General features: G+C 32.5%; 1 protein-coding gene and 1 long non-coding RNA gene across 3 annotated transcripts; both read right to left on the reverse strand.

Moving 5' to 3' along the window:
* Nucleotides 1-3,638: 3,638 nt before the first annotated feature.
* Nucleotides 3,639-7,955, reverse strand: LOC25485783 (DNA-directed RNA polymerase V subunit 7). Of its 2 annotated transcripts, XM_039828498.1 has the most exons (4): nt 7,794-7,955; nt 6,642-6,685; nt 3,896-4,490; nt 3,639-3,733 (listed from the first exon to the last, which is right to left on the reverse strand). In XM_039828498.1, the coding sequence occupies exon 3, from the start codon at nt 4,484-4,486 to the stop codon at nt 3,944-3,946; it is 543 nt and encodes a 180-aa protein (XP_039684432.1). In that variant the 5' UTR covers nt 4,487-4,490; nt 6,642-6,685; nt 7,794-7,955; the 3' UTR covers nt 3,639-3,733; nt 3,896-3,943. The 2 variants fall into 2 exon arrangements, with proteins under 2 accessions (XP_039684432.1, XP_013468707.2); XM_013613253.3 differs by having other exon boundaries at nt 3,681-4,490; nt 7,794-7,954.
* A 4,919-nt stretch (nt 7,956-12,874) lies between these two features.
* Nucleotides 12,875-13,563, reverse strand: LOC25484442 (uncharacterized). The gene is made up of 2 exons (XR_003010892.2): nt 13,411-13,563; nt 12,875-13,297 (listed from the first exon to the last, which is right to left on the reverse strand). It is a non-coding gene; the product is annotated as an uncharacterized lncRNA (long non-coding RNA).
* Nucleotides 13,564-22,470: the final 8,907 nt, after the last annotated feature.

The raw sequence follows: 22,470 nt of genomic DNA on the forward strand, positions 1-22,470 counted from the left end.
ATTATCAATTAGTTTTTTTAATAATACTAATTAGTTAAATTTAATTCAATTTTTTTTACTATTTCATGTGGTGCAAACATAATTGATTTTTTTCCTTCCTAATTGTTAATTTTTTGTATATTATATGTTATATTTCGCATCAAACCTGTTATTTTGCCGTATCTTTATGATATTACTTTTAAGAGGGGAGTTCGCGGGTTGGACTGGTTTAGTTTTGGGAGGAAAAACCATCCGATCCAAAATTTGAAATAGTGTATTCCTGGGTTGGGCTGGTTTGATTTTTTAAGTATGTTTTATAGTGATTGTAAAAACAATCTTCAACTTTTAGATAGCAGACGACAAAATTTGAGGGATTAGTTAAACCCTTAATTAATCCAACCAACTCTGCATTCCTAGTAAATCCACTAAGCTCCAATGCCACCAATAGTTATAGAAATAGGGCCAAACAGATCACTCAATCTTGAGAAAACATACAACAGTTTCTTAGCCAAATCCATTAGCACAACCCCTTCCCACCAATTGGCGACGTTAAATAAAGCATATTGATGATAATTTATATTATCTACATTCCTTATATATACTCCATTATATTTTGGCCAGCAACTTGTACAAATAACTAGAATATGAGACGAAAATTATCAAGGGAAACATATATTGGGCACTAAATCTTTTGTATACCATAGTTAAAAATTATCATAAATGCATATTGCTGAAGTGGGGTTACTTGTTTGTTGTTGGTCAATTTTTATTGTAGTTTATTGTGACAAGGCAATATGTTGTTTGTTGAGTGACACCTATTATAATGTTATAATTGTAACCAATAGAAAATATATTTTTTCTATAAAAAAATAACTCATTAAACTATTCATTTAACATATGGGTGTAATTGAGTGTACCATAAAAATTGCCTTAAAACATACTTAAAAAATGTTTGCATGGTATTAAAATTAAAATTAAGATATTGTACTCTAATGAAAATATGCATGCACCGTTCTTTTTATAGGGCTTTTAACGTAGTTATATTTAATACTATTTTTTAAATGGGTGAAAGTGTACTTGGATTGCTTAAGCAAGTCTTGAATTCAAGTCTTGTAGATGAAAACCCGTGGTTGGAGGGGAGACTCCAACTACATTAGTCATATACAAAGTTGGTGTATACTTCGCATACATCACATGGTTACGAAATATTATAGGTCAATCCCTAAAAAATAGAAATTAACGCCAATTTCAAAGTTTTTAACGTTTTCTTTTTACTCTAGTTTTTAATGTGAATCTCATCTTACATTATTATTATTTATCTTATAACATGGTTTCAACAGAAACTCAAGTTTGGCGCAAAGGACCATATGAGACGCCAATATTGTGTAACGCTTGTGTTTTACATTTCAAGGCGAAAGGAACCCTCGCTAACTATCTCCCAAAGAGAGCCCAACACAATCAGTCATCGGACATTGACATTGAAAAAGCATCTGAAAGTAATGCAAATCTTTCAAACCAAACTTCAGATAATAAAAATTGCAATAAGTTAATTGACTGTTCACCCCATATTTCACCAAATGTAAAGCACAAGTTATTCATTTTCCCTTCATTTTATATCATCTATTTTTCCTTTTCTTGTGCATGGGTTTTATTGTAGCGGTTGAGAAAGTAATTTGTTGCTTAAGTTATTGAAATATCTAAATAAATTTATCGATTGAAAATGAAAATGTTGGATATGACTCATAAGTAGTGTAAAATGGGCAAGACAAGTGAGCAAGAAAGACATTGTAAGAATATTCTTAAGGGATATAATTCAGGGGCATTGACATAATTTGAATCGTAATATTTATATATGAATTGTAACATTGTAAACCCTAATTTCCTTCACTATCAATAAGAAGGAACTACAATTAATCTTTAGTCAAAGACGTAGACATACTTTTTGCCAAACTTCGTAACCAAACACTATGGTTCATTGTTTGTGTTTTATCATTTCTTTTATCTTCTGTTACAATTTTCTCTTAAGATTTATTGGTTCAATAAAGTTTAATGAAGACGCCATGTGAGGCGAAACTAAATAGTATTAAGGAACACCTTTTTTATGGTGTTCCACGCTTGTTTGGAGGATTTCAAATTACCGAAGACTTCATTCATGCTATGATATACATGAGTGATAGTAAATGCAAAAATAGTTTATATTTCCGTGTTTTGTAGTTGAAAATTTGATGGTCTGCAGCAAGACATAGCTTCTTGCCACCTATCAAACCATTGAATTGAGGTCATTCCAATGAAAGAGCATTCATTTAAGTATACACAATAATGGATTTTGAATTAATTATACTGTTGTGCATCATAAAGCGTACACACAACTCCATATGCCTACATACATATATAGAGAATTTATGCTAATACAATGACAACTAAAAAGAGTTGGTCTAAGATTGATCAATCAATCTCATCAATATATTTACACATTATTAGCTAGTATTCTCATGGTAATACAAATTTAATGTCCCCGTGAGCTTAGCTCAGTTGGTAGGGACAAATGCATAATATATGTAGGGGTCGGGGTTCAAATCCCGGACACTCCACTTCTCCACATTAAATATGTGTGAGCTTCAGCCACTATGCTACCTGACAAAAAAAAAAATTATTCATTAATATGTAGCATGTATGATGTATAAATATTTTTTTAATCATTAGCACCTTATTTTCTCAGGTGAGAAAAATACAAATTTATGGAACATCAAAATCCCACAAAAAAAACATTCATTTGTAGAGGGGCATCCATCGTCTGAGACGTCGACACCAATAGAGACGCCGACATCAATGGAGATACCAACACCAATAGAGACGCCGACATCAATGGAGATACCAACACCAATAGAGACGCCGACACCAATGGAGACATTGACACCAATGGATGAGTTTCCACAAAAGCTTCTCAATCTATATGAATCTGAGAAAGAAGAAAATGAATCATCTCCTGACTATGATAAAATGAACAACTTTATACCAAGCGATGAGATAGGTCTTGGATGCATTCGTCTAAAGACAAATGATACTTCTACAGGTCAAGATGGTTAAATCGATCTTCTGAAACTAAATGTCAAATTAAATTTTGAAAGGTTTAAATAAAGTGACATAAAAATGGCCTTTCTATCAAGTCTATCTAGTCTGAGGCCAATTTTAATTTCTTTTCTATCAGTTTATTTCTTCATTTTTAAAGACTGAAAAGATAAGATTATTCTTGTGAGAACTTGCAGAACTCATTGTAGTATTTCACTGGAGGTTATTAATGTATATGCAAAGAAGTGTAGTTTAATCAAGCTTTGGTAAAAATAAAAAAAAAATCTTGAGATAAATTTCATGAGCTCAAAGCTGTAACTTTTCAGATACTTCGCTATATCTTGAGATAAATTTCTTTAGTATGTGATTATTGGTTTTTTTTTTTTTTTTTGAAAGAATGTGATTCCTGATTGGTTATTGGTTGTGCACTTCTGCTTGATGCATTGAATCTTGTCTGACATCCAAGCATCAAGCAATGTGGAAGACGTGACAAAGATTCTAAAATTCATTGAGCAAATTCCTTGGTTGGATCACCAAAGGTTTTCTGCTACTACGAAAGCTTACACTTATGCTACTATTCAACAACCAAATTATAAATCAGTCTAGTAGCAGATAATGGTACTCAAAGCAAGAAAATCAAGTAAACAGTGCATAGTCGATTGATAAAGACTGATAATTACAGAACCATAGTACCTACGAATGATAAAGACTGATAATTACAAATCATAGACTTCTGCTATTCAACAACCAAATTATAAATCAGTCTAGTAGCAGATAATGGTACTCAAAGCAAGAAAATCAAGTAACCAGTGCATAGTCGGTCGATAAAGACTGATAATTACAGAACCATAGTACCTACGAATGATAAAGACTGATAATTACAGAATCATAGCAGCTACATATCAGGGGATGAAATTGGTCCTAGATAATCCCCTTCCAAGCCAACCAATGCCTGAAATTCCCTCTCTGCCTCCATCCACTTTGTACCGATCACCACAACTCGAACCTTGACATCTTTGGCAATCTTGGGCATTTTCTGATTCATGAAATATGGGTTTTCACCGAGAACATACACATACCCAGGCATCTTGCTACTTGAGAGATAGGCATTCTCTATTGGACCAATTCGCATGAAAACCCCATGCTTCAGCACCTTGTGGACGACACCCTCCAATACCTCACCCTTGAAAATCTTGAAGGTCACGGCATTGAAAACAACAGGGAACAGAACATCTCCAGTATGTTGCCTGACTTTCCCCTCTCCTATTTTATCCAGTGTAGTCACCGCAAGAAAGTATCCCATGTCTTTTGTCGCCTTTTTTGCAGCGAAATCGCTTAAAAGCCGGATGAGGATTGCCCGTTGAAGCATGAGACTGCCTGGCTTCAGGTTCTCTGCAGCAATGATGACATTCCAAGGAAGCTGCACTTTGAGAAACATTGTGCTATATTCCATGGCATATCAAATTATACTAGTGTCAGTAGGTGTATATATAATTACAAATGCACAGAAGTTCTTTAATTATAAGGTATACAGTAGATGCTAATAATTACACAAATGAATAGCACAAGTGATTTTGTTGGCAGGAAACTAATGTCACCACAATAAAGATTTTACTAGGAGATGATGAAGTTATGAATGTAGAAATTATTCAAACACAGATTCTATATAAGCTTTTCAAATAAAGATACAAATGTTCCTACCAACTATATAAACCTAGAACATGCAAAAATCTTTCCTAATTCAGAACCTTTGAAATTTAAAGTGATCATACAAATTTTATGCTTAAAAATGCAAACCCAAATTCGACAAAGTTAAGGAAATATATAAATTCTCAGATCTGTTAACAATTAACATGGTAGAGATGACAGCTAGTTAAAAGACTTAAATAATGGCCATATTCAGTGGTTGTAGCCAAATTATACTAGAGCATCAGTATATATACATAATAACAAAGTTACAGAAATTCTCTAAATATAAAGTATACAGTAGATAGATGGTAATGGCTAAACCGATGAATGGCAAAATTGAATTGTTGCTAGGAAACTAATGTCACCACAACCAATATTATGCTGGGAGATCATAGTGTTATGAATGTCGAAACTATTCAAAACACAGATATACATAAGCTTTTCAAGTTCACTGCTTTTCAAATAAAGATACACATTTTCATACTTACTACATAAACCAAGAACATATAAAAAAAAAAAAATCCTATTTCAGACTCCTTGAATTATAAAAATACCATACAAATTTTATGCTTAAAAGTATAAAACCAAATCCGACAAAATTCAGAAAATATAAATTTTCAGATCAGTTAACATGTAGTAACTAACAGTGCAGCTGCAGTAGAAGCGATAGCTAGTTAAAAAAGATTTCAATGATGACCATATTCAGAGGCCACAGTCAAATCATGAACATAAATTGTAGTATATGAAGTACAGACTCAAACACGGACATGACACGGTGATGTTGACACCGATAATAATTTTAAAAAATGACATAAATCAATGTAATCATATGTTTTGGTGTCAGACACGATACATATCCGACACCGTGACACGCCTAATCCGAGGAGTATATGTGCTTCATGTATCACCAATCCAAGATAAAATGCATAAGGCAGCTGACAAATCATATGCAAATTGTAGTTTACTTGGAATCACCAATAATGAATAGCAAAAGTGACTTTGCTGGTAGGAAAGGAAACTAATGTCACCACAATCAATATTTTACCAGGAGATGGAGTTATGATTGTAGAAATCATCTAAACACATTATACATAAGCTTTTCAAGTTCACGTCTTTTGAAATAAAAAACAAATGTCCCTACTTACTACATAAACCTAGAACATATAAAAAGTCTTTCCTAATTAAGACCCTTTGAATTGTAATATATTCATACGAATTTTATGCTTAAAAATGCAAACCCAAATTCGTCAGAATTCAGAAAATATAAATTCTCATATCAGTAGTTAACATGTAACTAAGAGAGCAGTAGAAGTGATAAAAAAAAGGGCAACCCGGTGCACTAGAGCAGTAGAAGTGATAGCTAGCTAACAAATACTTCGACCATATTCAGTGGCTATAACCAAATCATGCACATAAATTGTAGTGTCACCTTTCTAAAGATAAAATACATATCGAAATGGGAATAGAAAATGTTTTTACAAAGCAAACGAGCCGAAGTTTTCAACTTCCATAAGCATTTTATCTTAGATGGCGACACTGCAATTTTCGTGCATGATTTGGCTATAGAAAATACAAAATCCAAGGATTGCAATTTTTTTTCTTTCTCCAGCAACTGATTTTACAAACAAACCCCATATTCAATGAGAAGAATTTAGACAAAGGTTATATTAAGATTTCTTTACAAACACATACTTAACGGAAAATTGAAAGAAAACAAAAAAACTAAACAATAAAGCCATGCACATTGATATATTGGTAAGAGAAACAAAATAAGTCAAATTCGTATTTGTTTGCAAGTGATAGAACCCTTAAGGGGGTAGTATCGTTAAGTGTTTGAAACAATGTGATGACGGAAGAAAAAAAAAAGATACCAAATATTGCTGAGAGGGATAAAAAAAACTAACCGAGTGAAGAAGTGCAGCAAGAAACTCGAGGAGGGAGATCGTGGCTGCAAAGATATTCAAACATGGGGATCCGTAAGCTTTTCAAATAAAGATACACATTGTCCTACTAACTACATAAACCAAGAACGTATTCAGACCCTTTGAATTATAAAGTAATCATACAAATTTTATGCCTGAAATGCGAAACCAGATTCGACAAAATTCAGAAAATATAAATTCCCAGATCATTTAACATGTAGTAACTAGCAGTGCAGTAGTAGTGGTAGCTAGGTTAAAAAAGAAAACCGTCTGTTTAGATCGACTTATTTGAGCTTATCTACTGACATAAGTTTTGTGAGACTGTTTGGGAGAACTTATGACATTGTTCATAAGCTGTTTTGTGTTTTCAGCTTACTTCCATAAGTTGTCTCAGATAGCTTATGAAAACAGCTTACAGCTTATACGAAAATAAATTAACTTTATTTTATCTTTAGTCATATCAATAAGCACTTATCATGATGCTCTTACTATAGACGGTAAATAAGCTGTTTATCCAAACAAGGACTTAAAACAATGACCATATTCAGTGGTTGTAGCCACATCATGAACATAAATTGTAGTATCACCAATACACGATAAAATGCATGAGGCAGCTGAAAACTCATGCAAAAAGTTAAGAAAAACCTATGGATTACAGTGTTTTTTTCTCCAGAAACTGATTTTACACACAAACCCCATACTCAATGGGGAAGAAGTTAGACAAAGGTTAAATTTTAAGATTTTTATACAAACACATAGTTAACAGAAAATTTAAAGAAAACAAGAGAAAGCCATGCACATTAATATATTGATAAGAGAAACAAAGCAAGTGAAATTCGGGTATAGTGATAGAACCCTAAAAGTGAAGTATCGTTAAGCATGCAAAACAGAGAAAAAGTGAAACAATGTGATACGCAAAACAGAAAATTATCAACTACTGTTGAGAGGAATCAGAAAACTGGAGTCTCAGTATATATACATAATTACGAAGGCACATAAACTTCTTAAATACAAAGTATACATTAGATGCTAATAATTAAACCAACGAATGAACAGAGCAATTTTGTTGGTAGGAAACTAATGCCACCACAATCAATATTTTGACTTGAAATAAATTTGATAGAGTATAATTACAGATGAAAAGGAGAGGATGAAGATGGTGGAGCAATGTAACGACCGCCGGAGACACACTGAAGGAGGGAGGAGTCGGCGGCTAGGGTTTGTTTGAGAATGAGAGAGTTTTCCAGATTTCTTTGGTCAAGAGAGAGAAAATTAACTTTGAAATAAATATGGTGTGTGTGGAATAAAGTTAAATGACAAAAAATAAAATAAAAAGAAAATTATAAAAAAATACACTAGGTTTGTACGAGATAGAAGAGAGTTGCTGTTTACACATATGATAGGGCTGAAAAACACATGTAAAAGACGAAAATGCCTCTGCGGCAGTTACCTACCGAAGTTTGGAACCGGCTGTAGTTAACTGCCGAACTACGGCAGTTAACTGCCGACGAAAAAAAAAAACCTCGGCACTTTACTGCCGAGGAACTCATAATTATTTTTTTTTCCTTTTTCATTTTGTTTAATTGGTATGGGCATGGGATAGCTTTCGGACTTATATTTAACTTTGATGTATGAAAATTCTGACAGATCCATCACTTTGCAAATAAAAATGCTGAGGCTTAGTGGCATCTACAAGAATATTTTGAAAAATTTTAATGTCAAGTTGATTGAAGGCCGTGGAAAGGTGGGATGATTCTTTGGATACATTTCCATGTACTAAATAGCTTTGTAATTTTAAAAAAGAAAAAATATCAAATTTTTATTGTGCTGATATTGCTTTTGTAATCTACAGATTGTAGATCCTTGTTTTAAAAAAAAAAAAAAAAAATTGATGAATTCCTCGGCAGTAAAGTGCCACTAAAATGCCGAGGTTTTTTATTATTATTTTTTTTTAACTTTTTTCGTCGGCAGTTAACTGCCGAAGGAACTTCGGTAGTTAACTGCAGCCGGTTCCAAACTTCGGTAATTAACTGCCGCAGGGGTAAAAATGTCATTTACTCGTGTGGCACAGTCTTATGTAATGTGGGAACAGCAATTCTCGAGATAGAAAGAGGTAAAGGGGTATAGACTTTTTTTATTGCAAAATTAGTGTAACATAATAAAAATATAAATAAATAAATTCTTTAAAAAATATATAAAAAATAATAATAATAATATTAATTTCTTTATCAAATAATAAAAAAATAGTAGTAGTTTATTTAACCTCTAAAAATATAATTTAATAAATGTTATTTTACACACACACACACACACACACATATATATATATATATATATCCAACGACGTGTTTTTTTACAAGATCTAAAGACGTGTTGTTACATTAATTAATGAATATTAAAATTTAATTTTTTTTATATTCATAAAAACATAAGGTAAATATATTTCATTGTTACATAAAAATAACGGTAAAACATTGATCGTTTGATACGTACAACATACCAAAGAGAGTAGTAGAAGAGGAGTGATGTGTATAGATTTGAAGTGAGGCAGTAAGAGACGATGTATAAATAGTTTAAAAGACAAGTTTTAAAAAAGATTGATAAAATATATTATACAAGGGTCAACTCATCACTTCAGAATTTTAAAATAATTGTTGTAAACGAGACAAGTTGTCACTTCGCAAAATTTTTAAAAATTATTATAAACAAGACATGCTGATATAAATTTTAAAATAAGTATTGAACATATTTTGGTAGTGGTCGGAGTTTGAACCCCAGACCTTGGATATATTATGCATTATCCAAACCAATTGAGCTAAGCTCACGAGGACATAAGTATTGAACATATGATTTGTCATCACTGATATATATTATAAAATAATTATTATACACGAGACAAGGGATACACTAATATATATTATTAAACATTATTCTCATTCCTTCAAAAAAATATTATTCTCCTTTTTATTCAAACCATAACGTAAGTGAAAAACTAACTTAAAAAAATAATAGAATTATACACATCATTTGTTATCATTGAATACAAATTCAAAATAATTATAACACAAAGAGACAAGTTTTAGCCGATATGAATTTTAAGATATTTATTAACCATGTGACATGTCATCACTGATATATATATATATATATAAAAAGATAATCCCCGTGAGCTTAGCTCAGTTGGTAGGGATATTGCATATTATATGCAGGGGCCGGGGTTCGAACCCCGGACACCCCACTTCTCCACAAATAAGTTGTGTGAGCTATAGCCACTAGGCTACTTGACCAAAAAAAAAGAAAAGAGAAAGAGAGCTTCAATAGTATGCATTTCGTTTGGAAAAAGAAGGCTGGTCGGAGTGGTTAGTCGCCAGAAATAGAGTGGCAGCTGCTAGGGTTTCTAATGCGGGTGGAGAACACTTGAATGTGAGAGAGAGAATGAGAAGCTGAAATGAATATTTGGTTTATGATTTTCTTTATTCTAGTGTTATAATTTGGGCTATTGGCTATTAATGGGTCGAAATTTAAAGAAGCTCGTCCTATTTTCTTTTAACTCATTTAAAAACAAAACTTTTTTATCTCAATATTTTTTTTGAAAGTTCCTTTTAAAATTTTGACAAAAAAATAAATAAAAATTCCCTTTCAAATATATGGTATACGGGAGAGAGAGAAACTGTTATCTTCTCTTTCAAAATTAATACCACTCAATTAATTTTTATTATATATTTAACTATTTAAAAATATTAAAATTATAAAAAATAATATATTTAACTATTTAAATTTCAAAATTATTTTTCTCAAAAAAAAAATAATAATACTAAAACTATGGTTATACATGTGACTATTCACCAATATTTTTGCTCATGTTAGTTATTGATAAAAAATTTAAAACTATGGTCATACATGTGACTATTCACCAATAATATAATTTTAAAATGATTATTATACATTGGACAAGTCGTCAGTCTCACAAATTTTTAAAACAAATATTATACATAGAAGAAGTTGTCATTGTTAAAAATTTAAAATAATTATTATATAATGGACAAGTCGACACAAATAAAAATATAGAAATAATTATCATCACCGTTAAACACATACACGAGATTGTATTGATTAGATGTGCAAAATAAATACTAAGCTACATATTATAAAATAATTATTATACATGAGCCAGGTTGTTTTTGATAAAATAAAATAAAATAGTTATAACACAAAAGACAAATCGACGTTGATATAAATTTTAAAAATCTTTATTTCACACTTGATAAGTGTTCAATGTTCAAATTTAATAATTATTTGACACAGGTCAAATCGACACTGATAAATTTTTTAGCATAATTGTTATAGACGATATAAGTTTTTTTTTAAGGATTATAGACAATGTCACTGTTGAAAATTTAAAAATTTATTATTATACACATGAGATGTTGTCAATAACATAAAATTAAAATAATTATAACGTACAATACAAGTCAACAATTATACAAATTTTAAACTAACTATTCTATATAGGACAAGTCGTCAGGGATACAAATTTTTAAATAAATATTATACATAGGTAGAATTGTCCATGGTAAAAATTAAAAATAATTATTATGCACAGTACAAGCCGTAATATATATAGTCAAAATGTCATTGATATGTGAGACGTGTGAGGATTTCGGAAAGTGAATAATAGAAAGAGAGTGATAATGTGTATAGAGTTGAAGTGTGGTAGACTCTGTTTGGTAAAAATAGCGGATAGCTGATAAACTAGCTGATAGCTTATAGCTTTTAGTTGATAAGCTAACTGAAGTGTTTTGTAAAAATAGCGGTTCAACTAGCTGATAAATGTAAAATGACATAAAGGGTATTCTTAATTCATAATAAAAATTATATCATTAATTTAAGTATTTGTAATTTTATAAACTAACTTTTCTTTAAAAAAATACTTTAAATTTATTAATTTAATATATCCTATGTATTATAAATTAAATTAAATTTTATTCACTAAAATTTTATCTTATATTTATTATCATTTAAGTGTTTCCACTTTATAAAAAAAAATAACATTTACCTCAAAAACAAAAAAAAGGTAGCACTAATAGAGTAATACTAATAACAGAGAATAAAGAAAATAACACTTACCTCAAAAAAAAAAAAAAAGTAACACTAATAGAATAATAGTATTTTGTTTCGTAAAAAAAAAACGAAGGTATATATATTTTCAAAAAAAAAAAAAAAAAAAAAAAAACCTGCTGATATATATACAAAAATTGGAATAAAGGGGTAGTAGTCTTTATTACTTAGCTTATTATAGAAATTATAATGGATAAAAATACAATTTAAATGAAATAATAAGGGTAAAATTGGAAGAAAAAGTGAGAAGCTATAAGCTATAAGCTCAAACGCTACTTGGAATAGCTTCTGAAAAATAGCTTATAAGCTCGTGAAATAAGCTATAAGCTCATGGTGAAAAAGTGTTACCAAACAGAGCTTTTTTTGTCAAACGAGCTTATAAGCTATAAGTTAAAAGCTAAAAGCTCTTTTTTGGGGTTAACCAAACAGACTCGTAGTAGTGCGTGTGGTGTGGCGGAAATTTTAAAAACTATCATAAAAAGAAATTTACAATTAATTAATAAATGTACAAAATAAGTTGTCGTTGACTAACTAACTTTTATACACATAACCAATTGTTATTTATAAAAGAATGGTCTTGCTAAAACGTTCATGCTATTTATAATATCACCTCACTTCAAATCTATAATGATATTGAACCCTCATAAACTAATATGCACGGGATAAATGAACATTGACTAAACTTTCAGAAAATATAAAATAAAATACACGGGATAAATTATCATTCACTAAACTAACCTTGATTTACAGAATAAGTTGTCCTTTATAAAAACTGTTCATGCTAAAACATTTAAACTATTTATAACATCATCACCTCAATTCAATTCTAAAACGATATTGAACACTTATCAACTAAAATGCACAGGATAAACAAAGATTGAATAAAATTTCGTAGAAAACTGAAATGCATCGGATAAGTGGTCATTGACTAAAATTTCTAAAGTAACATAAATGCACGAGAGAAGTTGTCGCTAACTAAACTAACTTTGATAAACAATATTTAGAAAAAATTGGTTTTGCTAAAATGTTCCTGTTGTTTATGATGTCACCTCACTTCAATTATATAATGATATTGAACCCTCATAAACTAAAATGCATAGGAGAAACGAACATTGACTAAACTTTCAGAAAAAATAAAATACACGGGATAAATTATCATTGACTAAGCTAACCTTTATTTACACGACAAGTTGTCCTGTATAAAAATTGTCCCAGTTAAAACGTTTAAACTATTTATAACATCATCACCTCAATTCAATTCTAATCTTTTTTAACCTTTTTTCCTACCTTGTTTTCTTGTTGTTATCCTCCCTTATCTTTGGTGATTTAGGGTAGTTGGCTTTAGTTTGCATCCTTGGATGATCTTTTGGTGTATCTAGGTTAAGTTTTCGTTGATCTCCTCTGCCTTTTCTTCCTTATTTTACTCTATTTTTATCCTTTGCCCCTTCGTCTTCTTGTCTTATTGCTTTTTCCAGAATTTTTGTGTCTTTCTGATATCCCTCCACTCATGAATTCTATCGCTGGCAAAGAAATCATACAAGAAAATTAAGCTTCTCTTGATTTCAGTCATAACAACAATATTCAACGCCCTTTCAAGATTCAGAAAATCCAAACACACTCCATGAATACCAACCTGCTCTATGTTGAACCCCTCAACCCTGATGGCATTGGTACCAGTAAAGCCCATCTGCAGCTTTCTCCAATCCTGCACCACAAATAAAACACCAAGATCAACAATCTCCCAACTCTTTTGGACAACAGAAGCAATCTCCACAATCCAAAAAAGAAGAACCTTTTTTCTATTATCAAGAAAGCCATGTTCAAGATTCTGTTAAGATATGCTAGAAAAGCGTAATTGGAAAATTTCTATCAAACAAAGTCATTCCTTCTCAACAGATTCACAATGCTTTAATTGGCATATGGGGGAACCCCACAAGATTCAAAGTTACAGAATTAGAAGACAAACACCTTCAATTTTCTATGGATAAAGAAGAAGATATCAAGAGAATCCTTAAAGGTAGCCCATGGATTGTCAGGAATGTATGGCTAATTGTTCACTCATGGGATAGAAAGGTGAGCTTCAGAAACCTAAATTTTTCTCTTGTACCACTATGGATACAACTATGGGGACTTCCCCTACACTGCATATCTGCTAGTATGGGCAAGGACATTGGTGAAAAGCTAGGGGAAGTACTGGATTCTGCTGTCTATGAACTTGTTGATAAGGCTAAATTTGTAAAGATAAAGATTCTGTTTAACATCAATGATCCCATTAGGGCAGGTTTGTTCATAGGAAACAAGGTTGATGGTGTTAACTGGATAGATTTCAGGTTTGAAAATCTTCTAATGTTCTGTTTCAAGTGTGGTTTAGTTGGTCATATTGAAGGAAACTGCTCTAACCCTCAGGAGGAAGAAGAGTCTGTTGGAGAGGATACTACTAATCCTAGAGGAGCTTGGCTACGCTCAAATAACTATGGAAGGAGGGTGATGGAGAAAAAAGATAAAACTTTCAGCAGTAATCCTAGGAAATCTCTTAGTGGGGGGTTGTTTAGTTCCATACCTAGAGGGCTCTCAGAAATGATGTCAGGTCTAAACATGGAATCTGAACCACAGAAGGACTCCTCTACAACTCAGCAGAACAATGATATAAACCAGCAACAGCAGCACCAATTAGAAACAATTCCTGGCAATCAAAAAGTTCACATGAAAAGGAAAGCTACAGCAACAAATGGTATCACTATGTCTGTTGATAATTCAATGGATAATAATATGACAATGACAAAGGCAGGTCTTGAGGATAAGACCAGCCTAGGAATATGAAAATCTTAACCTGGAACTGCAGAGGGTTGGGCAACCCTGATGCAGTTAGAGCCTATAAAAAGCTCCTTAGATCTAACTGTCCAGATATTGTATTCCTAATGGAAACTAAGCTCAAAGTTTCTGATCCTAAAGTGTCTAGTAAGTTGTGTCTTGGCCACCTTCAAAATCATTTCATAATTAACTGTAATTCTGAAGGTGGAGGTAGGTCTGGAGGATTAGCTTTGATTTGGCACAATGATGTTAAGCTCAATATTACTGATCATAATAAAATGCTTATTGATTTTTATGTCTTGGATGTTTTAAACAATGAAAAGTGGTGTGGTACTGGGCTCTATGGTTATCCCTATCAATCTAAAAAACACTTGACTTGTGAAGCTATTACCAATCTCTATAATAGTAAATATAATGTCAAGTGGCTTGTTTTTGGTGACTTCAACCTATACATTAATAGTTCAGAGAAATTGGGAGGCAAAAATGTGAACTATAACCTCTGTAACCTCTGTAACCTCTTCCAAAATACTCTTCAAAACTGTAATCTTTTTGACCTTGGATACCATGGAAACAAGTACACATGGGCCAATAACCAAGAGAGCACTTACCATATCAAAGAAAGAATTGATAGATATTGTGCCAATGATCTTTGGATAAACTATTTTCCTAGATATACTAATTATCATTTATTAAGATTTACCTCTGACCACTCTCCGATTCTTCTTGAGTTTTGGGACAAACACTCTGATGCACAGACGCGGCTGAGATCTGCCGTGTTGCCGTCTCCAACGCGGTTCCGACACGGACGCGCGTACGACACGCGTACGATTCGCGTCAGACGTGGATCTAGCCGTATCCAACAAAAAAAAAAAACTTACAGCGGACGCGACACCGCTCAGTTGAGTACGACACGGCCCATAACATAAATTAAAAAAAAATGAAGAAAATAAAGGAAGAGAACTAGGTTTCAAGGCTGGGGTATCAATTTAGAAACTATAAAACCCAACTCACACATCTCTAATCCTGTTCGCTGCTCACTGTACACCCACCGCACCTTTTCCGGCGCCGCCGTCTGCTTCCTTCTCGTCGTCTCTCCATGTCGTAGTCGTTTACTCCAGGTTTCTATCAATTTGCTTTCTTCTTTATAATTTCATGGGTTTTCACTTTTCACTTTTCTCTTTGTTTGCTGTACTGTGCTAACGTTTTCTTTATCTGTTTGGAGCTTCATGTTTTGCTAAAATTTTGACCACCACACGTTTTGATAGAAAACTGTGTCTGAACTTTATGACCACAAGTTTTTCTGTATGAAGTATATAATAATAATAACACAAGTATGAACTTTTATCACATGGTGATGGTATATACTATTTTATATTATAATATGTTCCCTTTACACAAGTCATAAGACCTGGTCAACACGTTTTGTCCTATATGATTTATATATACATATTACATATGAGTTGGTCATGAAAGACTATTGTGGGCACAGTAATAGACTAATTGTGTATGTGTTGGCTGAAAATTAAGTTTATCTTAGCACCACAAAATAAACATGAATTATGCCTCTCGTTTTAGATTTTTTATAAATTATTCTCACAAAATACTTTATTTTATTAATATATAAAATATATATTGCCGTGTCCGTGTCCTACGTTTTTTTAGATTAGCCGTGTCCCACGTTCGTGTCCGTGTCCGTGCATCATAGGACAAACATCAAAGTAGACCTAGTAGGAAAAATCACCAAACAATCACTAGATTTGAAGAAATCTGGAGCCATGATAAAGACAGTCACAAAGTGGTTCAAAGAACTTGGACAAACACTATTGGGGACAACACTCACAAAATTCAGGCTGTTCTCCATCAATTATCTAATTGGGGAAAAGGAAAGTTTGGTAGTATTCCTAAAAAAATCAGACAACTTCAGGACCAGCTTATGCAGCTCAAAAATAAAATCCCTGATGCAAAGGTGAAAAGCCAGATCAAGGAGATTGAGACTAATCTCAATGATGTTTTGTTGCAAGAGGAAGTTTGGTGGGCTCAAAGGGCTAAAACCCAATGGCTCAAGTATGGTGACAATAATACCAAATTTTTTCACTTCAAAGCCAGTCAAAGAAAGAAGAAAAATTACATCTACTCTATCACTGATAAAAATGGCAGAGAGTGGAATGATGATATCCACATTCATGATATTTTTACTAACTATTTTGCTGATATTTTCTCTACTTCCCATCCTACAGAGGTGCACAATAATTTAGATGTGATTAGTAACAGAGTACCCACTGACAGGCAGGCTGAACTTAGTGCAGATTTCACCATTGAAGAAGTGGAGGCTACCATGAAATCCATGAAGGCAACATCAGCCCCAGGACTAGATGGAATCCAGCTCTTTTCTACCAAACCTACTGGCAAACCATAGGTTCAGATGTCACTCAATTGGCTCTTCAAATTCTCAACAAAGGGAGTGATCCTACACTTAAAAATTATACTTATATTGTTCTCATTCCTAAAATTAATAATCCCACTCAACCCTCTGATTATAGGCCTATTAGCTTATGCAATGTCATTCTTAAAATTGTCACTAAAACTATAGCCAATAGGATCAAGAATGTTTTACCTCAAGTTATTTCTGATCACCAAAGTGCTTTCTTGCCTAACAGGCTTATAACTGACAACATCTTAGTAGCTTTTGAGGTTTTCAATAAGATTTACAAGACTAATAATACTAAAAAAGGACTAGTGGGTATTAAGTTAGATATGACTAAAGCCTATGATAGAATTGAATGGAGTTTCCTCAACAAAACTCTTTTAACCATGGGTTTTCCCCCCAATCTTGTTAAAACTATCATGAATTGTGTGACTACTGTCTCTTTCTCTGTTCTCATCATTGGGAAGCCTAGTAATAAATTTTACCCCCAACGTGGTCTTAGACAAGGAGATCCTCTGTCTCCCTATCTGTTCATCCTCTGTGCAGAAGTCCTCTCTGGACTTTTGACAAAAGGACTGGCTGATGGCAAGTTCCATGGTATTCAGATAGCTCCTACTGCGCCCCCTATATCTCATTTATTTTTTGCTGATGATAGTCTATTCTTCTGTAGGTCTGAACCAAAAGAAGCAAATTTTCTTATGGACACTCTTCAACTATATCAAGATATGTCAGGCCAGAAAGTCAATTTGGACAAATCAAAGATGGTTTTTAATCCTAGTCTTAGAGAAGACATCAAGAAGGATTTCCAAGTCCAACTACCTATTAACATATCCAACAAGATAACCAAGTATTTGGGTCTGCCTACTCAATTTGGTAGGTCAAAAGTACAGGACTTCAACTATATCATGGATAAAGTTATTAAAAAGATGAAGGGATGGAAGGAGAGAAACCTGTCCTTTGCAGGTAGGAGTGTTTTGATCAAGGCTGTAGTTCAGGCTATCCATGTTTTTGTGATGAGTTGCTTTCTTCTCCCTCAAGAAACTTGTGACAATATTGAAAGGGCAGTGTGCAAGTTTTGGTGGGGAAGCAATGGAGACAACAAGAAAATTCATTGGGTCAAAAAGGATAAGGTTCTTAGATCAACTATTGATGGTGGCCTTGGTTTTAGGAATCTTAGAGACTTCAATATGGTTATGTTGGCAAAACAAATATGGAGGCTCCACACCAACCAACAGGCTCTAATTTCTAAAGTTTTTAAAGCCAAATACTACCCAACAACTGACGTTTTACAGGCTACAGTAGGTTATGCCCCTAGTTACGCTTGGAGAAGTTTCCACCAAGCTATTTGGATCCTAAACAAAGGATGCTGCATGAAGGTGGGCAATGGGGCCTCTATTGACATTTGGAAGGATCAATGGCTTCATAATCAAATTGGTTTCAAGGTGTTAACTCATAACCCTGGGGTTGATAATGTTGAAAGGGTTCAGGATCTTATAATTGATAACCCCCAAAGATGGAACAAAGACCTCATTGAACACATTTTTCTTTTTTTTTTGAAGGAACCATTATTCAACAAATCCCTCTTACCTTCAACAAAAGCCAGGACTCTATCATGTGGATGCATAATGAATCTGGAGAATACTCTGTTAAAACGGGCTACTTTGCTCAGCAGGTTTGGAAGACCCAACAAGACCAAGGTACATCCAATAATAATGTTATGGATACAACCTGGAAAAAGATATGGAGTCTTGACACTATACCTCGACATAGGGTTCTGCTTTGGAGAATAATCAACAAAGCACTTCCTGTAAGAGAAGAATTACATAAAAGAGGGATCAACTGCTCTCTTCTTTGTCCTAGGTGTGAAGAAGGAATTGAGACCATTGATCATCTATTCCTCAATTGTGACTGCTCACGGAGAGAGCTTTTCGGTTCCAATTTAGGGATAAACTTTCAGTCTAACACCACTGCAGACTTCGTTAATTGGCTCATCTCTTTCATTTACACTAATGATAAACCTCCTATCATAAATTTAGCTGCGCTTTTATACAGCATATGGCATGCGCGAAATCAAAAAGTCTTTGAAGACAAAACTATACCTGAAGATGTTGTTATTCATCGCGCATGTAATAGCATCAGTAGCTTTCGGAAAGCTAGATCTGGACCTCCAGATCATCACCATAGATATAACCAGATTCATCCAGCTCTCCGATCAACTCGAGCTCCTGAGCATACAAAATGGGTTAAACCCCAGCAAGGAGTGATTAAACTCAACACTGATGCTAATCTCTCCGTACCGGATGTTTGGGGTATTGGAGTTATAGCCCGGAACGATGCCGATGAAGTGGAAGCTTGTGGTACTTGGCACCGGCCTGGATTCATGTGCCCTCTCACTGCTGAAGCTTGGGGTGTTTATCAAGCTGTTCTCTTCGCTCTGGAAAGTGGTTTTCAGCAAGTTTTATTTGAAAATGACAATGAAAAGTTGATATCTATCTTAACTAGAAAGGATGAAGATCATAGAACTTATTTAGGGACTCTTACTCAGAGCATTGTCTCTTTATCTTCTAGATTTAGCATATGTGGCTTCTCCCATGTTAAAAGAGAAGGAAATTCGGTGGCCCACTGTTTAGCTCATTTGGCAGCCGCTACTTTGAATCAGGTCTGGGTGGAAGATGTTCCAGCCCAAGCCCAATCTTTGTATCATTCTGACTTATTCTCTTAATAATATAGCCTTTTATTCAAAAAAAAAAAAAAAATTCTAATGCATTTTAACATTGAAAATTGTTTTTTTGACATTGAAAACTTCACAATGACACAAGTAAAATACTTAAATGCTCTCAGCGGTAGTTAACTACAGCTCAGCGGTAGTTAACTACAGCTGAATTCCTTTCTTCAATTTATTGGTGTACATTTTCTCCATCTATTTCTCTTTCTTTTTTTCACTGTCTTTCCATATCATTTCCCTTTTGCTATCTTACAGCCCCATCCTCCCTTTTGCCATCAATGATATCTTCGTGAAGCTTGCTCAAGAATCACAAGAAGCCAACAATCACTTCAAGGAAAATTCAAACTGCTGTCAGACTTGTTCTTCTTGGTGAATTGGCCAAACATGCTGTTTCTGAGGGTACCAAGGCTGTGACCAAGTTTACTGGTTCTTAAATTTGATAGGATCTAATTTTAGGAACCATTGGTAATTTTAATTATCAGTTTCCATCCCTAAAAAAAAATAAAATTTATCAGTTTCTTTTAGATCTTGAAGATGTAATGAAGTAATGGAATCTGGTTGTTCTTTTGTGTATGATAAAATGGTGGAATTTAATGCAATCAGACTTAAAATGTTTTTATTGTTCAATTTGGTTGATTTTGAGCAAGCTTCTGGAAGAACATACGGCAATAAATTGAAGAAAGTAACTTAGTGGTAGTTATAAGTATTTTATTTGTATCATTGTGAAGTTTTCAATGTCAGAAAAGCAATTTTCAATGTTAAAATGCATTAGAACTCAATCTCTTTACTCTTTCCAAAAGCTACTATAGGTTGGCGTTATTCAGGTTGTTTACAGACCAAACGCATCATATCCTACTTGCTGTTATTAAATTCTCTTTTAACCTTGACTCTGTTTAGGATTCTATTTTGCTTGATCTGTCAAAAACACAAGATTGTTCTTTCGCTAATAAAAGTTGCTGCTGTCACGTTTACGATTTGTCTGGCTTGGTTAATGATTATAAAGAGTATAAATATTGTGAAACTATATGAAATTAAATTATGGTCGGGTTGTTTAGATTGATCCAAGACTCTTTAAGGATTATCAATTAAAAAACCATTTATTACAAGTTTCTAATACTTCAATTTTTGTTTTTTTATACACAAATTTAATTTTTTTTTAGCAAAGATCACAAATTTCTATAAAAATTTATTATTTAAAGTTTTTAAAAAGTACATTCAGAGCATTCATTAGCATTTCTTTTTTTTTTTTTTTGGTACAAAAGAGGATTCATTAGCATTTCTATCAAGAGTTGTATTATATTTAAACATCTTTTATATGATAACTTTTGAGATAATCAAAATTTTACGACCAAAATTTAAAAAAAAAAAAATGATATATTGATACAAAAATAAAGCAAATATAATTTCTTTTCGTAACAGGTTTGAGTACCCTATACTCACATCAATGAAACTTATAAGAGTTCAACAATTTTTTTAGATTTAGAAGACAAAGGGTACAACAATTTGGGTCATGTAATAAACACGACATCACCGCAGCGTGTGTCACGTTTAGAGACCAATTGCATCAGATACTACTTGATATGATTTATATTCTCTCATATTCTTGTTGTTGTGTGTTTAGGATTCTTTTTAGCTTCTGACAAAAGAAGAAGAAGAAGATTGTTTTATATGCTAATAAAAGTTGCCGTCAAGCTTACAATATGGTTCCTTTAAAAGAAAATTACAATATTTTTATTTATTTTGTTGAATAATCATAGTAGGTTTACAATATGGTTGGCCTGGTTAAAAAAAATATAAATATTGTGAAACTATATGAAATTAAATCAAAGTAGGTTTATATAGATTTATTCAAGAGTTTTTTTTTACTAAAGATTGATTAAAGAGTTTAAGATTTAAACATGGATTCTACAAATATTTTTACACAAAAGTTCTATTAGATTTCATCTTTTAAATATATTGTAGTATTATTTTTTTATGATATACACATAAAATTCTAAACAGTTATAAGATCTTATTAAATATATGAGTATAACTATATATTCTATACTAGAGTGTATAAAGAATGTAAACCGTTTGAATTGGTTTTTTCTCTTTTCAATTATACCCTTAAACAAATTTAACATAAGAATGCTATTTTATTGGTGTCATTCAAAAAGATAAGAATTTATATTATGTTTATTAGATTTTTTTTAAAGATATTATATTTGTTGTATTGTTGGTATCATTGAAAAAGATAAGTATAATTTGTTACATTATGAAAGCACAAATTTCTTAAAAATTATCGTTTGTAATTTATACGCATTAACATAATAAGATAAGAAGAGCGGACAGACGGACACAGAATGATACACATTTTCTAGGTATAAGTAATCAAACAATAAAATGTTGCAGAGACGTTTGATATACTAGGGAATCGAACTCACAATTTCTCACCTCTCTACGCTTTGTGTGTGTGAGTCATCTCTAAACTCTTTGAAATAATTAATTAAGAAGCATTTGAAAAATGCTTAATTTTTGTCCATATAAAAAATATGATAGAATTTTTTTTTTTGTCAAGTAGTCTAGTGACTAGAGCTTACACAATTAAATTGTGGAGAAGTGAAGTGTCCGGGGTTCGAACCCCACCCCCTACATATAAGCTAAGTTCACGGGGATAATATGATAGAAATCTCTAACTAATCTATATTTTCTTGTCTCATTTTCTCTAATCATTTTTTTTAACAAGCTAAACT

This window comes from Medicago truncatula, chromosome 1, assembly GCF_003473485.1.
Source record: "Medicago truncatula cultivar Jemalong A17 chromosome 1, MtrunA17r5.0-ANR, whole genome shotgun sequence".
In the NCBI taxonomy this organism is placed as follows: Eukaryota; Viridiplantae; Streptophyta; class Magnoliopsida; order Fabales; family Fabaceae; genus Medicago; species Medicago truncatula.